Source organism: Homalodisca vitripennis, chromosome 2 (assembly GCF_021130785.1).
Source record: "Homalodisca vitripennis isolate AUS2020 chromosome 2, UT_GWSS_2.1, whole genome shotgun sequence".
NCBI lineage: Eukaryota > Metazoa > Arthropoda > Insecta > Hemiptera > Cicadellidae > Homalodisca > Homalodisca vitripennis.
This window is the reverse complement of record NC_060208.1, coordinates 139,709,100-139,733,578: the sequence shown is the minus strand read 5'-3', so window position 1 is coordinate 139,733,578 and position 24,479 is coordinate 139,709,100. Positions and strand designations below refer to the sequence as shown.

General features: G+C 31.6%; 2 protein-coding genes across 5 annotated transcripts; one reads left to right on the top strand and one right to left on the bottom strand.

Annotated features, from left to right (window-relative positions):
* Window positions 1-254: 254 nt before the first annotated feature.
* On the top strand, window positions 255-9,816 carry LOC124354824 (CCAAT/enhancer-binding protein 2-like). Of its 3 annotated transcripts, XM_046805570.1 has the most exons (5): window positions 255-348; window positions 4,986-5,103; window positions 6,025-6,181; window positions 8,818-8,871; window positions 9,517-9,816. In XM_046805570.1, exons 2-4 carry the CDS (start codon window positions 4,987-4,989, stop codon window positions 8,868-8,870), a joined length of 327 nt encoding a protein of 108 aa, XP_046661526.1. In that variant the 5' UTR covers window positions 255-348; window position 4,986; the 3' UTR covers window position 8,871; window positions 9,517-9,816. The 3 variants fall into 3 exon arrangements, with proteins under 3 accessions (XP_046661526.1, XP_046661525.1, XP_046661524.1); XM_046805569.1 differs by lacking the exon at window positions 8,818-8,871; XM_046805568.1 differs by lacking the exons at window positions 8,818-8,871; window positions 9,517-9,816 and adding an exon at window positions 7,617-7,899.
* Window positions 9,817-11,430: 1,614 nt separating this feature from the next.
* On the bottom strand, window positions 11,431-22,746 carry LOC124354823 (lysosomal acid phosphatase-like). Of its 2 annotated transcripts, none has more exons than XM_046805566.1 (7): window positions 22,071-22,746; window positions 17,304-17,408; window positions 16,542-16,778; window positions 15,996-16,175; window positions 14,746-14,872; window positions 14,359-14,582; window positions 11,431-13,859 (listed from the first exon to the last, which is right to left on the bottom strand). In XM_046805566.1, exons 1-7 carry the CDS (start codon window positions 22,230-22,232, stop codon window positions 13,668-13,670), a joined length of 1,227 nt encoding a protein of 408 aa, XP_046661522.1. In that variant the 5' UTR covers window positions 22,233-22,746; the 3' UTR covers window positions 11,431-13,667. The 2 variants fall into 2 exon arrangements, with proteins under 2 accessions (XP_046661522.1, XP_046661523.1); XM_046805567.1 differs by having other exon boundaries at window positions 14,359-14,570.
* Between the last annotated feature and the right edge of the window lie 1,733 nt (window positions 22,747-24,479).

Genomic DNA, 24,479 nt, shown 5'->3' with positions numbered 1-24,479 from the left:
ATGTTACTATGAGATAATTCCACAAATTTTTGTCTTTATACACAAGGAAAGCTATCAGTCAGATTTCTCATACTCTTCACTGTGATATATAAAACATTGCATCAAAATAAAAATGTTTACTTATGGGCACATGTGTACATTTAATTATAAACAATTTCACCACTTTACTTATGCCAGGTTCAGTTCTGACCTACTATTTGTTAAAGAAAATAAATTGTCACTGGTGGTTTCAAATAAAAAGCTGAGAAAGAAGAAGAAGAAGGCTGATAGCAAGAGTGTGGTTAAGTTAATTTGATAGCACAGTCAGTAATATTGGTCTTTTGCTTCTGTTTAGTATCACTGTTTGAGGTTTGTACATTATTCTGGTTTGATGTAGCAAACAAATGTATTTTTATGCTATTAATTTTAGTATCCAGTATATAAATTCAATAAATAATAGCACATATTAAACATGTAATTTGATTAATTGAATAAATCATTATTCTCTTTTAACTTCCAAAACTACCATGCTTTTATTTAAAATTTTAATCAATGTAATTTTTCTAATCAGGCTAGTTTTAAGGTTATGTTTAATATTCTGATATTTTAGGTGTGGTTGTAGGGCAATCAGTAATACAGAAGCTGGCTTCAGTTATAAATAAAATCATGAAATGTTTTTTTAAATTGTCAAGATCAATAATTTAAGGATATGTGGAAGTTTAAAACAAAATATTCCAATATACTGTACTCTACATTATTAGAAGAACTTTTTATTTTTGTACACTGATTATAGGTATCAAAATTATTATTTCCATACATATTTCGTATTAATTGAAAGCTCTTTCATTCTTTTGTGGATTTTAAGTAGTGTAACTCACTTCCAAAGTTTCAATGTTAACTTTACGAGAATGTTTCTTTGATTTTAAACAGCTGATATCTCATCATACTGATAACAGCCTTATTACTCAGGAAGTTAATCTCAATCCACTAACCAAGTTATTATCAACCAATTAGCTAAACATAGACTGACAATATCAGCTTGTTTGTTTATCATTGTTTACACTCATATGAAATGAATGTGTGTATGTTTAAACTATAATTTAAAAAATGCTTGTTAAATCACATATAAAACGTGGCTACAAAGGAAAAACTCAAAGTAAAATTTGAACAAAATAGTTTATTTAATGTAAATAGTTTAAACTAAAGTTGAAAAAAAGTTATAGAGGCACAGATTTTCACTAAAACAATTTGAAAAAGTCAATTATTTTTTATTTAATTTTCATTGAAGCTATGAACAAAAATTTAATACTTTCTTTCAGCTAGGCACTTTTATAAATGTTTTTAGTAATTTCACTTAAATTCTAAGAATAAGAAGAGGGGCAAAAATGAAGTTTTAAGTTTAATTAAATATAAATGTACTCTTCTCACTTAAAATAAACTAAAATAAAGCCTCCAGATTCTCGAAATAAGGGCAAAAGAATGAAATAAATATATTTTCATAAACCAAACTAAAAAGGAGACACTTCAATAACTTAAAAACAATCAGAAAATATTTCTTAGATAGACCAAAAAGTTCCTGTCAGATTCTGCTCAGAAAAGCAGTCCCTGCTGCTACACCCAGAAAGTGTTTTATGTGCATGTCAAAAGCACAATCAATATTAAATTATATGTTAATGTAACAATCCAAATTGTTTTCAAATTTAAGTAATAATAATACAATTTTAACTTTGATGTTATCCAAACTCAAATGTCTCAAATTACAAAACAGTTCTTTGCCTTCTCTAGTAAAAAGTGTATATTTTATTTCAAAATCTGAATCATTAATGTTGCTCAAAAAATGTCCAATTAAAATCAACAAATCTTTAACTATAAATTCAGATAGCTAGTTTCTCTTACTCATGAAAAATTTAAACCTTAGTAAATTGGCTCATACTTCTCACAAGCAAACATTTGCTACACGCGCTTCTGATATCACTCCTGAACAGATTCTGTACATCGTAGAAATCACCACCACTGGTTCAATTTAGGATATTTCAATCCAAACACCTCCACTATCCACGGTGTAGGAACCAAAGCCACATAATGTTGTGTCATATGTCTTCTTGGTATTGTTCCTGAAGGCATTACAGGTTCTTATGTCAGAGATTCCCATACTGTTGTTGCACATTCTTCCACAATATACTGAGTTTGAATTTAATGGAAATTAAATTAGTGTTAAACCTGTTTGGCAGAATACATTGTATCAGAATGAATAGGTGTAGTTTAAAATTTCTTAATATTTCTAAAATACTTGTCATTTTGGGTTTATGTTGGAAATAGTTTATACAGGGTGAGTGGCTCTTGGTGTGACAAAATTTTTTGGGCTATAATGCAATGTAAATGTGATACAATGGCGGTTATAAAAAAGTCTAACTCCAAAAATTAGGTATGAAATGAATTATTTTCAGTTTTTCTAAAAAAACCGTGTTCTTGTATGTAAATCTGATATTTCTCAGCAACGTATTATCATTAAAATGTCACATATTCGATGGAACTGTAAAAGAACAAACTATTTTTTTGCAACACGGCCTACCTAACCTTCTGGATGGTTTTGAACAATGTTGAAAGAGGCGAGCTTCGGGATGAAGCCCCTCCACATTTTAATGACTAAACTGAGCAGAAAAATAGTTTATTGGAGGTAGAAGTAATTCATGTGGACACTGGTCTTACAAAACAAGATAAGGAATGAATGCACAATACTGGTGAAAGTGATAAGATAAGGAATTAATACATGGATAAAGGATGTGACCATTAATCCATAACTAGAATCCACAAATTATTTTAAACTGCTTTACTTTTTTGTAATCTTCAATTCCTTGTTTTATGAGGCAGTTTTATGAAACATGAAAATTAAGTACAGTTGTTATTAAATTGTTTTAATCTTTTTGTAGCTTGCATGTTTTTTAATATTCAAACCGCTTAAAGTCGGTTACCGAATACTTAACTATGGTCATATGGCATACCATTTTAAAGCCTATTAAATGGCAAAGCTTTTAATATCACTTGACACATTCTTGTGTACAGGGTGTGGTAAAAAGATGGAGTTCAATGATATTTCAGTTTTTCTGAAACTTAGCAGCTTTGCCATTTGAATCGACCTGAAGCTTAATTTTCTTTTCTTACTGTTAAAACCGATAACTTTTTCAAATTGAAAGTTTAACGGAGAATCTAAAAAATGATGTAGTTTGCTCACATATGTCTATACGTTGCTGAGAAATATCAGATTTACATACAAAAACACGGTTTTTTTTTAGAAAAACTGAAAATAATTCATTTCATACCTAATTTTTGGAGTTAGACTTTTTTATAACCGCCATTGTATCACATTTACAATGCATTATAACCCAAAAAATTTTGTCACACCAAGAGCCACTCACCCTGTATAAATTTTGATCAAATACAAATGACTGCTATCATGGCAATTTTTATTGGTTGAGATTGGCCAATGAATATATTCTAGCCTTGTGTAGGTATTATTTCTGTATTATTTTTATTCTGAATCCATTATGAAATTAAAGGAATTATTTCATTCGATCGTATTTCCTCGATGTAATTGTATACTTCTCATCATTTTGAATAGATTCAATCTTAAAACCTTATGAGATATCATAATAAAAATATATTATAAGAACAAACGTTGCTGTAACTGACCAGAGAACTCTATAACACTTTTCAAACCTAAGGAATAAAACTTACTAGTTCAAACACAGTAAAACATATTATGAATGTATAAAATCAAATGGCAAACATTTTGTAGTTTATAAAAAGTTTACAAAAAATTGTTCTTGGAATGTGTACACAAACAGTTAATGTATTCTATTCAAAATTTAAATAAACAAACTAACTATTTGAAACATTATTACGAAAGCTACTAACACTCCTAAATCTAAAATTAGTGAGAAAATCAAGGTCATATGTATCAAAAAAATTTATTTTCTGGTTCAGAAACATTATCAGATATTTTAATGAGCTTTTACAAATGTATATTGAAATCTGAAAATTGTATTCTAGTATAAGGTCATCTTATCTTCAATCTTCAAAGGCTTGTTTGTGATCATAACGAAATACCAAATCTTATACTAAAATCTTGTATTTCAAAACAATTATAGACCTATAGCTACAATACCTTCATTTTCTAAAGTATTTGAGAGAATAATTTGTAAACTGATACAACAGAGCATCAAAGAGCCCGACAGAACGTAACGAAAAAGTTATTGTACATAGGAACAGACATACAGACTAAGGTGAAACTCTGCACTGTTTCAAGTCTATAAGGCCTTTCTATCAAGAGTTCTATCATACAGGAAGACCAAATGGGCAGTCAGTAAAATGGATTGCCCTTGGAACTTTTGACACCAAAATCAATAACGTTATTCCTTAGACGAAGGGGATCTCGTGTACCAAGTTCCTTCACTAGGACCTTCCTATAAAGAGCTATCACACAGACGGACACACAACATTATTTTAAGAAGACCCTTTTGGGATCTTACCAACAATTTAGTATTATATTTGGTTAGTAATAATTTAATTTATTACTATTAATTTATTATCCCTATTATTTACTATTATTTTTTCCCTGTGATCATACTAAAGAGATAGCTGCTTCACTGGATCACCCACTGATTGGAGACCATGGACATATCTTTGCCGATATCATGGCCAGATGAGAGACAAGTACCTTCATTGAATTATATCTTGCATAATAGGCTAAAGTTTCATGGAAAATTTCAATAACACTTCATCTCAGAGCAAAATTATTTGTATTATGTATTTTCAAATAAAAAGAAAGGTTTGAAGCATATTTTCTTAAGAATTGTATTTATTTTATTTTATTTTTTACAGTTCACTATTAGTTTAAGTCATTTAACAATATTTGTTGTTATCAAATGTGATAGAAACAAGGGTTTTTCAATTATAACTGGTAAATTCAAAGGTAAACTTTATCAGAGCCCAATTTATATGTTTAGAATGGAAACCTCCAATGAACAGAGACCGACAATAAAACATCGGTCACTCAAATGCCACTCTGACTCTGACAGTGGAAAGGATGAGATTTACAGGCAGCATAGGAATAGAAACAATGAGGTATGACTTGTTTTTGAAAAATTAATAGTGTAATTTTAATATCAATTTAAATTTTGTGTATTTCTATTTCTACCACAGAAAAAGAGAACAATCCTTTATTCATTCAAGTAAATTTAAAAGTATTTTGTCCATTCTTTCATTTATTCAGTTAATAAAATATATCTGTGACAGTTGACTATATAATATAATTACTATACGATGTTACGAGAACTAATTGTAGCTATCATATATATCAAAACTTTTATTAAACTAAATATTGAATATAAAATGTTTTTTTTATTTTTATTGATTACATTTGGGTAGTTATTCTTAATAAAAAAATCAAATTGATCTTTCAGTACTTAATCTTTCTCATATGTCACAAAATGTATTGTTTTATTTATTAAAACATCAAAAAAAAGGATTTTATGATTCATCCCATTTGCAATACTAAATATTATTACAATGTGATTTGAAAATTACTTATGAATGATAATTTTATTTTCTTACTCTATGAAAACTTACAAAATGTTATTAGAAATCTAAAATTTGTTTTAAAGTAAGTTGCCAATGCCGTTTTTAGGAGATTCCATATATGTGTATAATAAGCAATTAATATATTTTTAGCCAGTAATATTATTTTGCAATATTTTGTAACCACTAGTTAAAATGAAAAAATTAAGTAAACTAAACTATGATCAAGACCTTCATAAGTTTGGAACTCACACATTAACGGTGTGACAGAAATCATACCTATAACTCTTCCAAGACAACAAAGAGAACTCTAATACATTCACAAGGTTACCACTACAGAGAATGTCAGAAATCAGGAAATTACCACCCTCCTATCCTAAGTGGGAGTTAAGTTCGTAATGTGTGTTCAAGCATCTGTCAAACCTTGTCTTCTTCTAAAAAGAATGTACACATTGCTATCACTTGCAGGCTGTAGAAAGATGCCGAAAGAGGAAAGCAGAGCAAGCAGAAAGAATCAAAGGGCGCATAGAGGATCTTGAGAGGCAAAATGAGAAACTATCAGGCTACATTGAGGCTCAAAAACAGGAAATAATTAGAATGCAAAAAAATTGTGAAGAACTGAGAGGTAAGAAGAAAACAGGCTACAATTAGGAAGTAAAACATTGTAATAGGTTGTAAACTTAAAATATGCCTTAATTATGATAAATGAACTTATAATTTATAAAATACATTCCAAATCAGCTGCCAACAAATTTTAATATTGTTTGAAACGTGCAGGGAAGTAGTCAACACCACCAATCAATACATTTTAGTTATCTAACAGGATTTAACAAACAAAAATGACAAGACTTTTTTCAGGAAGTTTGTGGAATCAAGTAATAAAATAATTGCGTCTACAAATAAACAACAAAAGTAATATTTAAACCCAAAAGTGATAGAAATCTAACATGAATAAACATTTTTAAATATTTTTATTTCATATAGCTGTAAACTATCACAAAACATAATTTTAAATAGAGATTCAGACATTCGTAATACATATATATTTTGTTTAACTCTTCAAACCTGTATAGCGCCAGAAGTAACACGAAATACTACAATCATTGTGTCAAGTTCCAGTGTTTTCACATTATTAGCTAAGCATCAGCAAAGCTTTTAGCTCAAGGGGCTGGAAACATTTTATTTATGTCTGTCTGTCTACACCAGAAATAACTTAGACCAGAAGTAGATTACAATGACAAAGTAGCTGTTTTTTAACCAAAGCAGACTTTTCAGACCAATGCATAGTCATAGTCATAGTCATAGTCAAACTACTTTATTCTGTAATATGTACAAGGTACAAAGAATAGCGTCACTACAATGAAACTAAATACTAATATTAATTTTAAAATATAAGTAAAAAAAAAAAATACAATCGTAACATCTCAACAATTTATCTTCAATTCTTCTTTAAATGAATTAATTGGTTTTTGTATTGAAATATTCCTCAAAAGAATATAGAGACAAATTAGTTAAATAATCTTTGACTTCTTTTTTAAATTTTAACAGATTTGTTTCCATTATAAATTTTGTTGGTGTATACTTTCTTGATTCAAACAAAAAGCAAACATTACTAAGGCACCGGAAATATCTTAAGCTAGAAGTAGATTATTATGAATGGAAGTAGACGCTTTTTTACCATATGTCATTGTTTCAAGCTTAGAGAAATAAATTTACTATAGTCAAATTTCTTTGAAAATCGTCTAAAACAGATTGTTAATACAAATGTCCTTAACTCCTTTTTCATTGATAAAAATAATTATTTTTGAATGGTCATCTGACCTACCTATATAATGTTTGACTACCCATTTAATTGCAGGTTTTAATGGAAACATATTTTAAAAATTTAAAAATAACATTCCAAATTCAAAACTAATTGTTTAAATACAAACAATTTATTATATTCAAAGAAGTGCACCATTTACTGGTAGACAAAAGTTACGTTTATTACACTAAATTTGAGTAGTATATTAAAATAAATCAGGCTTTTAAATAATACTTCTCTTTGTTCTATGTTTCAGTTTTGTTGGATCAAATTGGCAGAAGTTTGCTCATAACCCAAGGGCACAGTTTAGTTAAGGTCCAATTACCAATAAGGCACTGAGTTAATCCTACAGAGTATTGTTTACTTACTGGGACTCCCTCTCCATTAGGTTTAATTGAATTTAGCTAATATATTGGCTTTGGGTTTTACTCTAACTAATGTCTTTGACAATATTAATATATATTTAATTGCTTAAATAGACAGTAAAAGTCTAAGAAATATTGTCTACATACAGCCTATTAATAATCATACCCATTTTACATGTTCTTTTTCGTTATTGAAAACCTACCCAACAATAGAAGCAGATTTTATTACTTTTTTAAAGATTACGTACAAATTCAACCAACTACTTTGAGTATGTTTTATATGGGAAGGGTTAAAAATATTATATATATATTTTTTCCTCAGATATGTTTTTATCTTAAAATTAACCGTCAGACTTGTAAAGAATAGTTATATGACCATCAGGCAAACATATTTTCAGCCAAGTAGTTAGTCTTTATACGGTTGAATACTTAACTAAGGATTTTAGTGGAATATGTATATTCCAATTATAAAACTGATGAATACAATAGAATGGAATAGAACATTTTTTCATTGCACATATTCTTAGAACAGAGCAAAGATCATAATGTTTACATTACAATTAGTCTATGTATCAGTGTTTGTCAAAAGTTGTGTGTTCTCCATTAAACAAATACTTTCATAGTATAGGTTGGACACTCCAGCAGCAAATCTCTCGAAAAAGTTTTAAAGGTCTTCTCTGGAAATCAGTTTAAGGGTTCAGGCAGAATTTTGAAGAACATCATGCCTCGTAATTCAAATAATCACTCAAAATAAATTAAAATAAATGAAGATTTTTTTAAATCATGTTCTTTTTAAATACATTAAAATACAAGTTAAAATCTCGTGTTCATAAATAGTTGAAAAGGAACAAGTTACAGAGTAACCCATAGTGAATAAAGAATTGATATTATATTCTTCCATGACAAAAACCAAAAGAATTCAAATTAAATTCTCCATTTTTTATAACACATTAACTTATTGTTTGTATCCCTCTAAAATCAGTAATATTCTTGCTCTTTCCACTTTTGAGACCATAATCATGTACAACCAATGTAAAGCAGCATTTTGAAATTAGTTAGAACACTATGAGCTAATGTGTTATTGTGTTTCAGAAATGATTGCCCCACACATAATTAATAAGAGTCTTGGTAGTCATGATATTTAAGGTAATTATTGTATATTAAAAGAATACTGTATTCACTTTAGAACTACAATAAGAATACTATCATTGAGATTTTATTGAACAATTCTTAAATCTCCAGAGTGAAAAGAAAAATAATCTGTTTCATTTACTACTTTTATTTCCATAACAAAATTATTTATCAAGTGAAAAACAGCGACACTGGGTACAAGTACTGCAGAAACATTCTGCAGCGTTACCAATCTCAGGTAAAATAGTGATGCCGGCTTTTTACAAAAGATTGCAGTTGAGAATTGTTCATCTGATACAGTGGTTCCAATAAGTATACACTTCAGCTTACCCTAAGTATGCTATGAACATAAAGTGTTTTAGAGCAAAATTCATCTCCTTATATAAGCGGCTCATGAATGTTTTTTATGGGTTAAAATATTAACAAATTTTCTTAATAATTTTTAGGATTAAATTAATAGCTATGGAGAGTTTACAACAACTTTTTTAAGTTTTCTATAAAAATATTATATGACTGAATTCTTTGTTAAAATCATATTTCAGAATAAAAAGAATTCATGTTTGAAACTTTATTGCATCATGGAATGATTTGCCAAAGTTAAATGCACACTTCCTTGCACTTAAAGTCTATTAATATTACTCTTTGTTTTTATTTGCGCAGGAAACTCATTACCATCTCCAACTAAATGTTGTCAGACATTGTGGGTAAGAAGATTTATGGTGACAGCCCAAGTGACATGAGTGAATCAAAACAAATCGAAGATCAAAAGAACCAAACCAGATGGGAAAAAATTATGAGAAACCAAAGCCTAAAACAGCGCTGTTCTGTAATCAATACTGTAAAAGGACACAGAATATCACTCTATGTGGAATTACAGGCATTTAAAATAGGAAAGGTAGACAACTTTGTAATCGGGCCCAAATAAAAATGGCTGATAAAAATGTAAATTTTTACACTCTGGGTGTGAGTTCAGTACTTTTTAACCCTTTCATGGTTTTTTATGTAATATTACGTTCATAGCATATGCATAAAAGTGTGCTAAGCATAAGTACATTGTTCCTGTTTTATACTGTTGTCTGTCATAATATTGAGCAAGAAGCATTTCTATGACAGCCGCACATCAAGCAAGTAGTTCTGGCTTTTCTGCTAGATGTCAGCACTTCCTGTGAGTTCGATGCAGTTGCACTGTACAGATAGCAACCGCATGTTGTTGCATGTCACCCATCCTGAAGTATTTTATGATTTAATTTTTAATGTTTATTGTTCTATGGAAATATGGGATGCACAGACGATTAGATTCGTTTACGTGATGAGACACGAACACGGATAGTGAAAATGACTTAAAAAAACAACAATAACAAAAATTTTAAAAACTGCACTAAAAATAACTTTTTGTATATAAAGGTATATATCTAAACTCTACAAACATATTCATGTAAAAAAAACAGCAAAACATTTCAGCAAAATAACAGTGTTAAGGAACAAAAATTAAAACCATTAAGATGTTAATTTTTACAAACAGATGTTAAAATGTTTAATTTAAGAAAATACATGTTTTTTGATAATTTTTTTCTTAAGGAAATTAATTTTGTATAAATAAAAGCATGTCACTACCTTACCAGTCACTTATCATGTATATAATGTAAAACATCCAGATCCTTAACTAGAACCGCCTTTCTTCAGGTGTTTTAGATGTCCCAAAATTCCCCTTCAAACTCCTATCATTCTTTGTTGAATAGTCAAAACAATTTAAATTGTTTCTGTCTTCAGAAATGGTATCTGAAAGGGCTGACCTAAGTTTTCTTTACATATAAAAAACATTATTACAACTCAATATTTATTTCAATACCTTAATATTTGTAGTATTTAATGTTTAATGTGGAATAACTGTGACCGTGATGGTAGACAAAGAAAAAGGCTAAAGTAATAAATGTAAAATAAGGAATGCAGCTTTTTTATAGTTTTTAAGGAAAGATTTACTAATTTTCATCTGTAGATAGAGAGATTATTGCTACCATAGGCTATATAGTTCTGGCATAACTAGGACTTGGCTTTCGAGGAGGGGGATGTATGTGATTAAAGAGCACAGCACACCGAGGGTAAAGAACAAATCTAAATTGAATAGGCCTAATTTTAATTAAAACTTTTAACTGCTGAAGAATTTTAAACAAATTTTACTGATGTTATATGCATATATTTTTTATGTTAAGGCTCTCTGAGGGAAGTTTTATCACCCTCACCCCCCCCCTGTACAGAATGATAATTTTCATTTTGTGTTTCAGCTTAAAATGTATAGTATGAATTGAGATGTAACTTGAATTGTGTATTAACACAGCAAACAATAACTGGTCATCTGCTGAAGCATATAATATTGGCAGGACTGTGACGTTTTTTGTTAATATAAAATGTCATACTCAGGTTTCTAGCATTGTGGTATTTTCCAAACAAAACTCTTTTAGATAATATATCTATAAAAGTATATGTTGTAAACAATAAAATTGGTTTTATCACTATACTTATTTATTCCATCAATTAAAAGTATTGGTTTAAAATTATAGTTGTATGGATAGTATGTTAGATTCAATATGTTTTTATTAGTCACTAAGCAACATAACAAATACAATAGACTTTGTCAAATTATTAAGCAGTAATGAATCAACAAAATTTCAGCAGTATAGTCTAAGGAACACATAGATTTCTTTTTAAATTATTAGAAACATTACAAAAGACAATAAAACTTACAAAATTACTAACTTAACTAGGAGAGTAATCATATAAAGTAATTTGGGAAGCATTATATGATAAGCTAAAAAAAAAAAAAAAAACACAAATTGTACAAGAAACATAAAAACATAGACAATAAACGAACGAACAATGCAACAATAATAATAATATAAAATATGTCAATTAGATGTTTAAAACTTAGAATCTTAAAACTATAAAACTATCAAACAAAAATTAGTTTATATATTGATTCAAACCAAACAAGATAAAATTTAAAACTTAAGGAACTAATATCACAGTCAATATATTCATTTACAAAGTAAAACACATTTTCTTTAAGCCATTTACTTACAACTCTTTCAAACCTATTAATATTTACAATCCATGCTCCTTTTGGTAATTGATTAAATTGTTTTAATTCAAAACCAAGCTCTAACTTCATCATTGCTCTCAAAAGTTTTATACTGTCTTCCAATTGTTTTTGATTTTAAAACAAATTTTATTTACAAAAGAAAGGAACAGCCATGGGTACCCGAATGGCTCCATTATACGCAAATCTGTTTATGGCGAAATTTGAACAAGAGTTTCCAAATTCTCAAATAAAAGACTAGATATATAGACAACATTTTTAAGTTATGGACAGAAAATAATGAAAAACTTTTAGATTTCTTAAACGCATTGAACTCCTTCAATAAAAATTAAAAATTTACTTGGAAAATTTCAACAGTCAGTGACATTTCTGGATATTGACGTTTACATCAAGGAAGGTTACTTGAAACACAAAATTAATGTAAAACCTACTAATACTTTTTAATATTTTTTTTCTACAACAGTTGTCACCCTGTCTATGTAAAAAGATCGATTCCAAAAAGTCTGGTTATATGAGCAAAAAAACTTTGAAGTGACAGTGAAGATCTTAACAATTATTGTTGTATCATGTGTTTTTAAAACGAGGATATCCTGAGAAGCTAATGAATCAAAAGCTACAGCTCAATGAAAGTAACCTAAATTAATAGCACAATATCATCCTGGTCTCTAAAAAATTAAAAACATTTTTAAAGTAGCTTACATAATTTTTCAAAATTCTCCACTGACAGGCTCATTTTTTGAAAAGTATTCCACGTATTGTTTGTAAAAGGCTTCCTATCTTTAAGGACATTACATCAAAACCAAAATTACCAGCTTATTCTGATGTGGAAACTAAATTTAACGAAGCACATCCATGTAATAAATCAAGATGCATGGTATTGTAATCAAACAGAAGAGTCATCAGAATTCGAAAGCATCAAATAAAAAAGTTTACAAAATTATTGGAAATTTGACATATGATTAAAAAAACTTAGTGTATCAAATCTAATGTAAAAATGCCTGAAAGACTATATTGGCTCTACAACAAATAATCTAAGAATAAGAATGACACTTGCTCAAACACCAATCTTACATCATAATAACATGCTAATGTTATTTTTGGGGAAATTTGCTTTGAAATCTAGAATTATTGAAATAAATGAAGAATAATTGAACATGCTGATAGATAAAACACATACTTGAAAAATTATTGAAATTTATGGTCACATTTTTTCTATCAGTGATAGACAGGCTGCAATTCATTATGAACTACATTACATGTTTTTAGTGAGTGGCTAGTTTCAATCTCCTTACTTAACCAAAATTTGTTTAAAGCAAATTTCTCCCCACAGCAAATAAAACATTCTACTAATACTTTAGGATTAATTTTCATTTACTAAATTTTAAAGACAAATAGTTTAAAATTGGTTAATAATATCTGTTCCAAAAGAGTTACTGTTATAGAACTATGTAATTACTGGATATGAACTTGACATTAATGTATCAACTTAAAATCAAAAGTTTCAATAATTTTAGTTTATAAGATGCTATACTGAAATTGAATTTGAGTTCTACAAAAGTTTTTTCTAAGAAATGCTTTCAAGTGTTGAAGATAGAAATATGAATTTGTTACAAATATTTCAGTATTACTATAAAAAGACATTTTAAGATGAAACAAATTATTGTGTTAATGTCGAAAAGAGATAAATAAATTTAGTTAATTTATTTGATTAACAAGGTCATCCGTGGTAAATGGTATCAATTGTATTTTTCTCTAAACTACTGTTATGTTGGCATTCCTTTTCAAAACTAACATTTCTAAACTTCTGTGTAATGTTGAGAAGTTGGTCAAAACTACAAGAGGATCCACAACCAGGTATAACCAGAGGAGTAAGTTTCAAGTCTGGGGAGCTCCCATCTATGTAGAGTACCTGAAGAAAATAATTAAAACACTTAATGATTGATGTAACCAGAGTGAGGTTGTATGGCTTCTTAATACCCTTATTACAAAAATGTATGAGTTTGGTCAAGATAAAAATATAAACACAGTGTAATATAAATATTTGCAGGGGAATATACTTGGGCCCGTTTTCTCATCTGGTGGTATTTTAGACCTCTTCATAATCTATATTTCTACCTCATTACTAAACCCATTTTAGGTCTTTCCTTGTTTAAAATACAAGTATGATGTCCAAAATTCTTAAGTATTTGAATATTACTTCAGCTTGTCATAAAACCCTTAAATGTTATACATTTAGAACAATTTCCACAATAAATGTTGGAATACCCAAAACTAAGAGGGGTGTAAGTAATTAATATTACAGTAATTCAAAAATAATAAGCTCTACTAGTTTTTAATTGCTGTTTTCAAGTATTGTTTTTAATAACTGTTAATTATGTTAAGAGCCATCCAGGCTATCAGGTGAGTACCTGAATAGAAAACTCTTCTGTGCTTGGATCCTGATGGAGTTCCAGTACCATTCCAGAGCCAGATGCCACCAAGGTGATCATGGAAGTCTGAGGTATACCCAAGATGGCTTGGAGGGTAACAAGGGAGATATCATGTCCAGAGTAGAAGTACATCTTACGATCTGGAGTCAGTGTTCCATTCACTACAGACTTCATCACAGACAGCACCTCGTCTAAAAAAGAACCTTGGAAAAATACAAATAAGGATGATCTCACTTTTTTAAGAATTTTTGCTTACAATTGTAAAAATAGACATTTATTAATTGCGCTAGTTTCTTCTAAAATATTGGTGGGCAAAAAAAATCAATAATTGAAAAATTATCTTTGTACAGTTGTGTTTTTACATACCCATAACAAGCCTGATTATAGTGTCAGTTGACGCAAAATATGAATAGTATAGTCTGCCAATTAAATCATCCATGGGTTGAGGATAAACGTCTTTCGTCCATTCTGGCAAGATGTATCCCTCTCTTTTCTGAAATTTATATTTTGTTTTAAATCACTGTTAGTGCCGTAATTATAGTATCTTAAGTAGATTTTTTTTAAATTAGGTATGTTTATGTAGAGAAACCTATTCAGCAGTTAATTGAGTGACGGAGTCCTCATCCCTCCTAAAAATAAACTACAAGATGGACAAGAATGTAGCCAAAGGAGATGCTGAAGGTGCTCCAGCACTCCCCGAAATTCTCGTCAAATTTTGTTTACGTTTTAACAATGTCTTCTTTAAACTAGGCCTACTCAATAAGCCTCAGTGTTGCTGTCTTGTGTTATACGTTCATGAATTCAACATATTTAGTTATGATACAACAATGTTTAATCAGTGGAGTGAGCTAGGTTAGTTGGCACGGACTGTATGCAGCGTGACATCTAAACGGAGAATCTGAGGCTGGAGCTCTTCTGATGGTGGTATCATAATAAATTATATTCATTGCTGGGTTTCTAAAAGTCAAAAATGTTTATTTTATAATATTTTTAGCATAAAAGCCAACAAGATGTAAATTTAGGTGGCATTTTAAACTATTGCCATAAGAAAAACTATACAAACTGTTTCTATTGATATTTTACTAATAATACTATAGCTTCAAGATCAGTGTGTAAGAGAAATAAGATTCCCCAATTATACACTCTTTTATTAAAAAGTATGGCTGGTAAATCAATATACATTTATTTTTTAAGGGATTTATAACTCAGAAAAATTGTATTTTCAAAAATGTTTTGTATAAAAATAAGTTTTATTTGAGTCGTCAATTCAGTTGGTAATATTTGATATTTGACTATTGCATAAATGCCCCTGCAGAAATTAGTAACCCTCCAACTTTTAAAATTGTCAACTATAGAATTTTCTATTATTACGTCCTTGGGGAAATTAATATCGCTGAAATTGATTACTAGAGTGTAATATTATAATGTATAGTACTTTATTGTTAACCCCAGGAAGTTTTATTAGAATGAACTTAAAATTGGTTTAACTGATTCTTCATTTGCTTACACTTAATTATGATATTGACAAAGTTCTTGTTTATCATAAAGTTTGATTATTATGATTTAGACATGTATATTACTAAGCAGTTTGTTGAAATATGTGAGCACCTTCATACCGTAGTAGTAAATGTGTCCCACGACGCATATAAATCCATGACTGAGGTTACACTACTGCCAGTAACTCCATGGACGTACAGGTAACTGAGAACCACAGTCAAGTTGCTATAATTATCTGTAACATAGCTTTTCGCTGCTGCCACCAACTCTTGTAAATACATGGGACAGCCAATCATGACCTAAAGAAAAAACACATTTTTTAGAATTAAATTTATTTATATAAATTTGTACTGTTTTTAATACTTAGTTTTTAGAGGTATTTCAAAAAAAATTTAAATAATAGGAATTTTGGTTTTACTTAGACAATCAGGCTCAGAAAACTAACATATTTATAACTATATGTCTATAAAGTTGTAAATAAAATAAAATACTATTTCATATTAAGTTAAATTTTAAATAAATTCCTAATTCTAGAATATTATTTATGTTTTACAAAATAAGGCACTTTGAAAAGAAAATAGAGCAAAATTTAGAAAACCAGGAAATTAAACAGGTGAAGTATAGTATGCCTACATAACATACGATGGAAAAGAGGCAAGCCTTGCCTGAGACTTATCTGGAGAGTTGGGGTGTATAACTACGGACTGCTGGAGTAATTCCTTGTTGGGTTGGAAACCTGCTGAAGGATACAATCCAGCTAGGAATGCTTCTCCACTCAAGAGTGCTCTATTTTTTGTAGTACTTGAAGCATAAATATCCTTGTCATAAAACATTGGGTTCAAGAATCCATTGTACAAAGAGTATATTTTCACACCCAATTTGTACATTTGATTACGTCCAACCTAAAAAGTAAGAAAAATTAACAGTTGTTTGAACTTTTGTATTTATTATATCAACACACCAATATAATACTTTTCTACAATTGAATTTCTCAGAATTTCTAAAAGTAACATTTTTAATCTCTTTAAATAGAAGTCCAATCCCCCCAGCATAATCTAGATGAAGAGGTTTTCTCATTGTCTCATCAGATGCACAGTTGAGTGCACTAAGTTGTTTTAGACACGATCCGAAAGCATGGCAGAGCAACCAAGTTGGGTGGCTACTGGGTAACCAGACAGAGCTCTTTATTTGTACTTTACATGTCTCTGATGCTAAAATTTTGCAAAGAGTTCGTTTAGAAAGTTTTCATTGTTGACTCTATTGGATCTCATGAAATGAACGGATATTCCAGATTCCAGAAATCCAGACTGTTACAGTGTTAGATTACAGACACTGCAAGAAGCGGAAGGTGAAATGCAGCTTAACTTATCATTCGCATTGAATCAACCCTTCCCACCGTAGCTATGTTATGTGTAGTATGTACTTACTGCAGTCAATTGTTCAATACCATAAGGCCAATACTTGGTATCATTAACAGGGTACGGACTATATGGAAGGTCAAATAGAGGTCCTCTGTTCCCATGTCGTGATATCTAAAACATAATATAAACATATAATAAACACTTTTTATTTTAACATGTTGACTGCAGCAGAAGCCTTGCAGTGCATATGGTGAGTGCTCTGTTTGATGTCACTCAATATAGATCACTAGTGAAAGTGTTGTGTTTAAGTACTAAAAAAATTTAAAATATTTCATTCATCACAATGGTTTAAAATTTGTATCTTAATGAACCTATTCACAAGAGAATGGATTTGTAAATAAAGGCTTGTAAATTTAATTGCACTGTATAATTGGCAAACTCCACCCGTAAAACCGTCACTAAAGAGATCAAAAGGAAAATTACTGGCCCCAACTACTCGTAAAATCCAGCCAGGGCCCACCCATGACAGCCATACCACGTGCTGCAGATGAAACAATAGAAGAGTTCTATAACAACCACATTGAGCTCTATAAAAAAACTAAGGAATGATAATCCCTCAATACAACCAATAACCAACCAATTTGACCCTGCCAAACATTTTTTTAGAGGCATGCCGTTTAATAAAGTTCAGGGAAAAAACAGGACAAGAGCTTCAAAAGAAGCCGCAAACCCAGAGCCACTAAAAGACAAAACACCTCCAGGTTCTCCATCAAAATGTTGCAGTAAACACAGAAAAACCAGCAGCCACCTCAAGTTTTAACAAATCCTTTAAATAAACCTCCATCCTGCACCAAAACATGCAAGAAATGAGCAACAAAAACGAATAGGCCTAAAACCACCTACTTGATGAAATAAACCCAGACATTATCATTCTTAGTGAACACGGGCCTAAAAAAGGACCAAATAGAAAACACCAGAGTGCCAAACTATTGCTTAACAACACACTTCAGTCGCAAGACTCACAAAAAAGGAGGCATTGCCATTTTTGTTAAAGATGAACTGGAAACATCAGTACAGGCTATAAATATCAATAGCCATAGCCAAGAACTGACACTTGAAATGGCAATGATCAAACTAACCATGGGGGAAAAGGCAACAGTACATTCTTGGCGTGTATAGAACTCCAGCAGGACGGCTGGGAAGAAGCACTGAGTCTATTTTCGGGCAGCAATTGAGGAGACAAAAGCAGGAAAAATCACCCACTTCTAGTAATGGGGGACATTAAATGTTGATGGGTTTGACAACAAACAGGGACAACCAAATGCTAAATAACACTTTAAGCAGCCACAACATCTCAAGACTGCCACTCCCCCCAAACCCGGGTCACCCCACGTCTAGCACATCAATAGACTTTATCTGCACGAACCTACACAAGGAACAAACAACCTCAACTGTAATTCATGCCGGAGTCTCAGACCACACTGCTCAACTCTGCGAAATAAACCACGCAACATCAGTACCAAACCCAAAAGAAGACAATCTGCAGAATACTAAATCAAGAAAACCTAAATCTTCTGAAGGTTCAGCTGGAAGCAAGAAGACTGGGAAAATGTACTTAACTCGGGACTCAGCGGAAGGAATAGCCTACAACAACTTTCTATCAACCATTATCGGAACCATGAACATGATATGCCCTAGGAAGACCGTGAGACAAAAGAAAAGGAAGGCACCAATATAATGGATGAGGAAACCAATCGTCTTAAAGCAACATATCTGACATGGCTCCGAACGTACGAGCTCACAGGTGCACAAACAGATAAAAATGAAATGAGCAAGGCCAAAAAAGAATATGATATCAGGCTAAAATTAAATAAACGGCAAGCAGCACAGCAAATCACATAGCTAACTCCGAAAACAAATCAAAAGCCTTATGGCAGGTTATAAATAGTGAGAGAGGAATCAAATGTTCTAAACTATCCCAACCACGACTTAACATTGGAGGAGACGTCATCACCAACCCTCTTCAAATAGCTAACCACCTTAATGAATACTTTGCAAATATAGCAGATCACACCCTAAGTCACCAGCCAAGAATAGGAAAACAGACTGCAAGCCAACCCCAAACCACAAACCACGATTTAACCCAGCTGCCCCTCACTAATGAACATGAAGTCGAGGCCATAATAAAGAGTCTTAAAAACCTAAAACCTCAGCAGGGATTGATGAAATTTCAGCAAGAATGCTAAAACACTGCAGTAAACCACTGATACAACCTCTAGTTAAAATAATAAAACCTATCCCTTGCTCATGGCCATTTTCCATCAGCCCTTAAACAAAGTAAAATATACCCAAAGCTCAAAGGTGGAAGCCACACAGAAGCCACTAACTACAGGCCCATTTCTCTGATCCCAACATGCTCTAAGGTGATCGAGAAAGTAGTTCTGAAAAGACTAATGGACCACTGTGAGCTACACCACCTCTTAACAGACAATCAACACGGCTTTATTAAAGGGAAGGTCCACAACATCGGCCATTATTAAACTTGCGGAATTTTATCATCGATAACCTAGAAGAGAAAAACATAGTCACAAGTATCATGCTGGACTTCAGCAAGGCATTTGACTGCCTGGGGCACGAGCTGATCTCTCTACAAACTCGAACAACTTGGAATTAAAGGACATGCTAAAGAGTGGTTCAAGAGCTACCTGGAGGGGAGAAGCCAGACAGTTGAGATTCAATGCAGACACAAAAATCTCTCACAAACACTGAGATCAAACCCCCTGCCTGTCAAGAGAGGCGTGCCTCAGGGCTCAGTGCTCGGACCAGTCCTATTCATCCTCATGACTAATGACATGCCGCAGTACTTAGGCACATACTGTGCGCCACTGATGTACGCCGACGACACAACACTTTTAATGTCTGAGTCAACACCTAACAATATGGCAGTCAACTCCTATACTGCGCTAAACTTAGCATACCAATACTGCCACGAAAACGATCTGGTTGTCAAACACTGAAAAGACCAAACAACTGGCTTTTGGAAGGAGACGAGAGGACGTTCCCGCACTGCCTGATGTATCAATGGAAAGCCAAACCAAATTCCTCGGGATGACCATTGATAACAACCTATCATGGAAACAATCACCTTGACACACTCTCAAAAAAACTGAACACATGTTTATACATCTTAAAAAGAGTAAAAAGTGCCAGTGATGACGCAACTACAAGGATCGCCTACTATGCTCTGATCGAGTCACACCTGAGATACGGTCTCGTGGTCTGGGGAGGCACAACAGCAGGAAACGTAAAAAGAATCCTACTGTTACAGAAAAGAGCAGTCAGAATTATGTCAGGTCTCGGTCCAAGGGAAAGCTGCAGAGACGCCTTCATTCATGAAGGTGTCTTAACGATCATTAGCCTTTACATTAGAGAGGTCATAATGCATGCTGTCAAAGAGGAGTTACAACGAGGCCACAACCTTCACAACTATAACACGCGCCAAGCTTTAAACTTCCACCTGCCCACAACACCGCACTGCTCTGTTTACGAGGAAACCATCCTACATTGGCAGGAGACTATTCAACCACCTTCCGGAGGACATAAAAATGCTACAAGGAAATACATTGAAGACCAAACTAACCAGATGGCTGGCCGGCCGACCATTCTACTCCATGGATGAGTTCATGAAACTGGAAAGGAGAAGAACAGGATGGCAGATAAAGAACCAACTTTGTAAAACTTGACGCCATTGCAATTCTTGATGTTTTGTTAATAAAGAGTTTGTCTATTGTCTATTGTCTAACAAAATTCAGTATACAGTACCATGAAAAAACTTGTGTAAACTCTTGGAAATTACTCCTCCAATCAATTATTAAGCTTCTTCCAACAGTATATTTTCTCTTAACAGCATTGAGCATTATTAGAATCACACTAACTCTCGGTAGTTATTGCTAACTTGCCACCCTCGAAATAGCATTGAAAATACACAATGTCAACTAGCTACAACTTCATAGCAGCATTGAGAATAAACTAACTACACCAATAACACTGGCATAACATCCTCAGGACAGTATTGTGAATAATTAGTTCTGTTAGCCTTATCTCACTAGCCTCAAGTCTTACTGCCACTCTATATTGTCAACCTCATGGTGTTATTGTGAACAAACTGGGTAAGCCAGCTATATGATTAGCTAGTAGTCAGGATTAGAAGTACACAGATTATTCTGGAATCATTACCAATCTCAAAGAAATATTGCAGACAAACTGGGTAAGCTAGCACTGTGGTCAGCTTTTTGTCAGGATTAGGAATGCAAAGATTTACTTTAAATCATATTTTCCAACCTCACAGAAATTTTAGAGACAAACTGGGTAAGTTTATCTAACTCTGTCAGTCTCATTTCAGGATAAGAAATACACAGATTATGCTGGAATTCATTGTCGTTGTAGAAATATTGCAAAAAAAAACTGAGAAAGCTAACACTTTATCAGTCTTGTGTTAGAATTAGGAATGCACAGATTATGCTAGAAATCATATTTTTGCAATCTTAAAGATATATTAGAGACAAACTGGGTAAGCTAGCACTGTTGTCAGTCTCATGTCCAGATTAAGAGTACACAGATTTTGCTGGAACCATATATCACCACCAGTAGTAAATATTCCTAAGAACTAATTAAAAAATAATAAATTGTCCTTGATCTTGGTGATCAACACAACAATATGTTTTGCAATGTTTCCCAACACATACACACTAATAACGCTGAAATAATTAAAAGATAAACTAAACAATTACAGTAATTATCTATTTAAAACAGTAATGTTTTAACTATACTTACAACAACCAAAAGTTTGAGGGTGTCTGATGCTCTAGAACCATTGTAGGTATTCTCTTTATCTTGATCAAAAGCTGAACTCGTAGACAAGTTAAGAGTGTAAATGATAACATTCACAGAAAAAATCACCACTGTCAACAAAACAGAGTTACTATGAGAAGACATTCTTCACTGTGTTCAAGTAAAGCTGTCTCTATTTAGCTTTGTAACTTAAGAACTGTTGAAAATAAAATATACATGCACTCCCTATAACTCAAAATCAGTAAATAAATCATCAGAGGTGAAGGATAAATTTTATTTTAATACAAAGATAGCATAGAGTCAAGGAACTTTCTGGTAAACTAGAACAATATTTTCAAAGTTAAATATTTTTACACAAACATATAGTGGTTTACTTGTATATCTTATCAGAAATATTCAAGGTAACCACAACATTTTCAAGTGTTGTTACCAATCTCAAAAAATTGGGTTATCAAAATTCTCTTTAATATTTTTGCTATCACATAAATTTAATTGTGTACGGTACTGTTTTAAACTTATCATTAATCCTGACATCATACTATGCATCAATTAACAAATTATTCGTTCAAACATTTCAACCAAACCATTCATAAAAACAGGTTTTGTTTACAAATTTCTTGCTAAAGTTTTAATGGATTCATAGGTTATTTCTTTCTTTCTTTCTTTCATTCTTCTTATTTGCTGAATTTCAGCAGGTTCTGCTTACTTTGTGCATGGAACCTCGATAAACATTCTTGATCAAATAAGATATAAAGAATAAGAATAAGATATCCAGAAGAAAGGTGTGACTTTTTCGGCAGTCAAGTATAAATATCTGCCATAATGTTTCTCTATGCTCAATAATAGCTCTTAGTGTACAGGGAACCAGTCATTAGGTTTTATCATATTTGTAATCTACCTATTGCACTGTTTGTTTAAAAGTTTAAAAATGTATATCTACATAGAATAAAAATTATGCATTTGTATGTCCATAGGTGTTTCTAGGATGACGAAAAGGGGGGGGGGTGTTATCACAACAAATTTTTTATACTTCCCAATCAAGCTGGGGTACGGAAGCACTCCTCCAGAATATGTTAAATACTAATAACATTAAACATTGTAAGGTTGACAGCCGTCTGAGAGCATATTGTTCTTATTTTGTCCTCTGTATAGACGGGTATAGCTTAACGTAAATTTCACCTTTTAGAGAACGCACGACGAAACAAAATAATTTCAAAAATAAGTAATTGTGTGTTTTAACTACCGTTGAGCGGTTGGCGTCATTCGCGTGCATTGTGCATAGATGCGGCACACGCTCAACGATGAACAATAATATAGAACATACGAACGTCAAGTTGAATTGTCTTGACGAAGCTCGATATTCGTTACTTTGGTTTTCATACACAAAGTGTCACCGAAGCACGTTATAGCAATCGGTACATAACTATAGTAATAATATTAATCAACGTACACGAATATACATTTAAAAAAATTTGTGTTTCTTGGCGATTTTAATGTCATTCTACTAATCGTAGCAAAGACTCTAATTCCACATTGTATATTATTTTGGTTACAGTTTTAGACAAACTATCACAGGCATCTCAAAACTGACAGGGGAGGCGCAGGGTAGACAACATATTGCTTAGTCATGATAAATTAGCCTTTTATTTGTTAAAGCAAGTACGCTGAACCTGAAAAATAAAACTGATAGTGTTTATTCAGGAAACTATCAAAAAATATTGCAACATGAAAATTGGAATAGTGTTTCAATGGAAGTACAGTACATGCTGAAAGACAGTTCATTAATTATTACAGATACGTTTAGAGACTATTGAAACAGAGCGTTTTCTTTAATTCGCTGAACAGTATTAGTTTATAAAAATCCAAAGTTGTTAAAACCTTATAAATAACAGACAAGAAGTTCAAGATGATTATATTTTATAGATTAATGGCCCAATAGAATTAAATAGTTATTATAAATTAAAGAAGTTTGAACATAAAACTTATTGCTATAGAGTAAAATTCTACTATGCCATAGGCTTGACTATTACCTGTGGTAACACATTGAAGGCAACCATGAAACTTGGGCCTATCAGAAATTTCAGTTTAAAACCTTCGTCATCTAAACACGTGAGGTGGGTGAATTAACCTCAAGTAAATTATCACACACGATCTCCAAGAAACCCCTATACACATATCTTTACAAGACGTGCGGGTCATCTTTTACGAACTTTATAAGCTGTACCTATATAAAACGTATAATTCCATTTATTTCGTTTTTGTGTCTTTATATAAAAATGCTCTTGCATTTTCAACCGGTTAGTTTAATGTTTAATTGATACAATTATCCCATTATGTATTTTACGTTAATTTTGTTCATTCACTGTTTAGAAAATTTATAATGATTTATTA

Coding starts and splice junctions, on each gene's coding strand:
- LOC124354824 (XM_046805568.1), top strand. CDS start 4,987: ATGGAAACCTCCAATGAACAGAGACCGACAATAAAACATCGGTCACTC. Junction 5,104..6,024: donor ATAGGAATAGAAACAATGAG/GTATGACTTGTT, acceptor TATCACTTGCAG/GCTGTAGAAAGATGCCGAAA. Junction 6,182..7,616: donor AAATTGTGAAGAACTGAGAG/GTAAGAAGAAAA, acceptor TCTATGTTTCAG/TTTTGTTGGATCAAATTGGC.
- LOC124354823 (XM_046805566.1), bottom strand. CDS start 22,232: ATGTCTTCTCATAGTAACTCTGTTTTGTTGACAGTGGTGATTTTTTCT. Junction 14,873..15,995: donor GGGACACATTTACTACTACG/GTATGAAGGTGC, acceptor TATAAATTTCAG/AAAAGAGAGGGATACATCTT. Junction 13,860..14,358: donor CAGAAGAGTTTTCTATTCAG/GTACTCACCTGA, acceptor TATTTTCTTCAG/GTACTCTACATAGATGGGAG.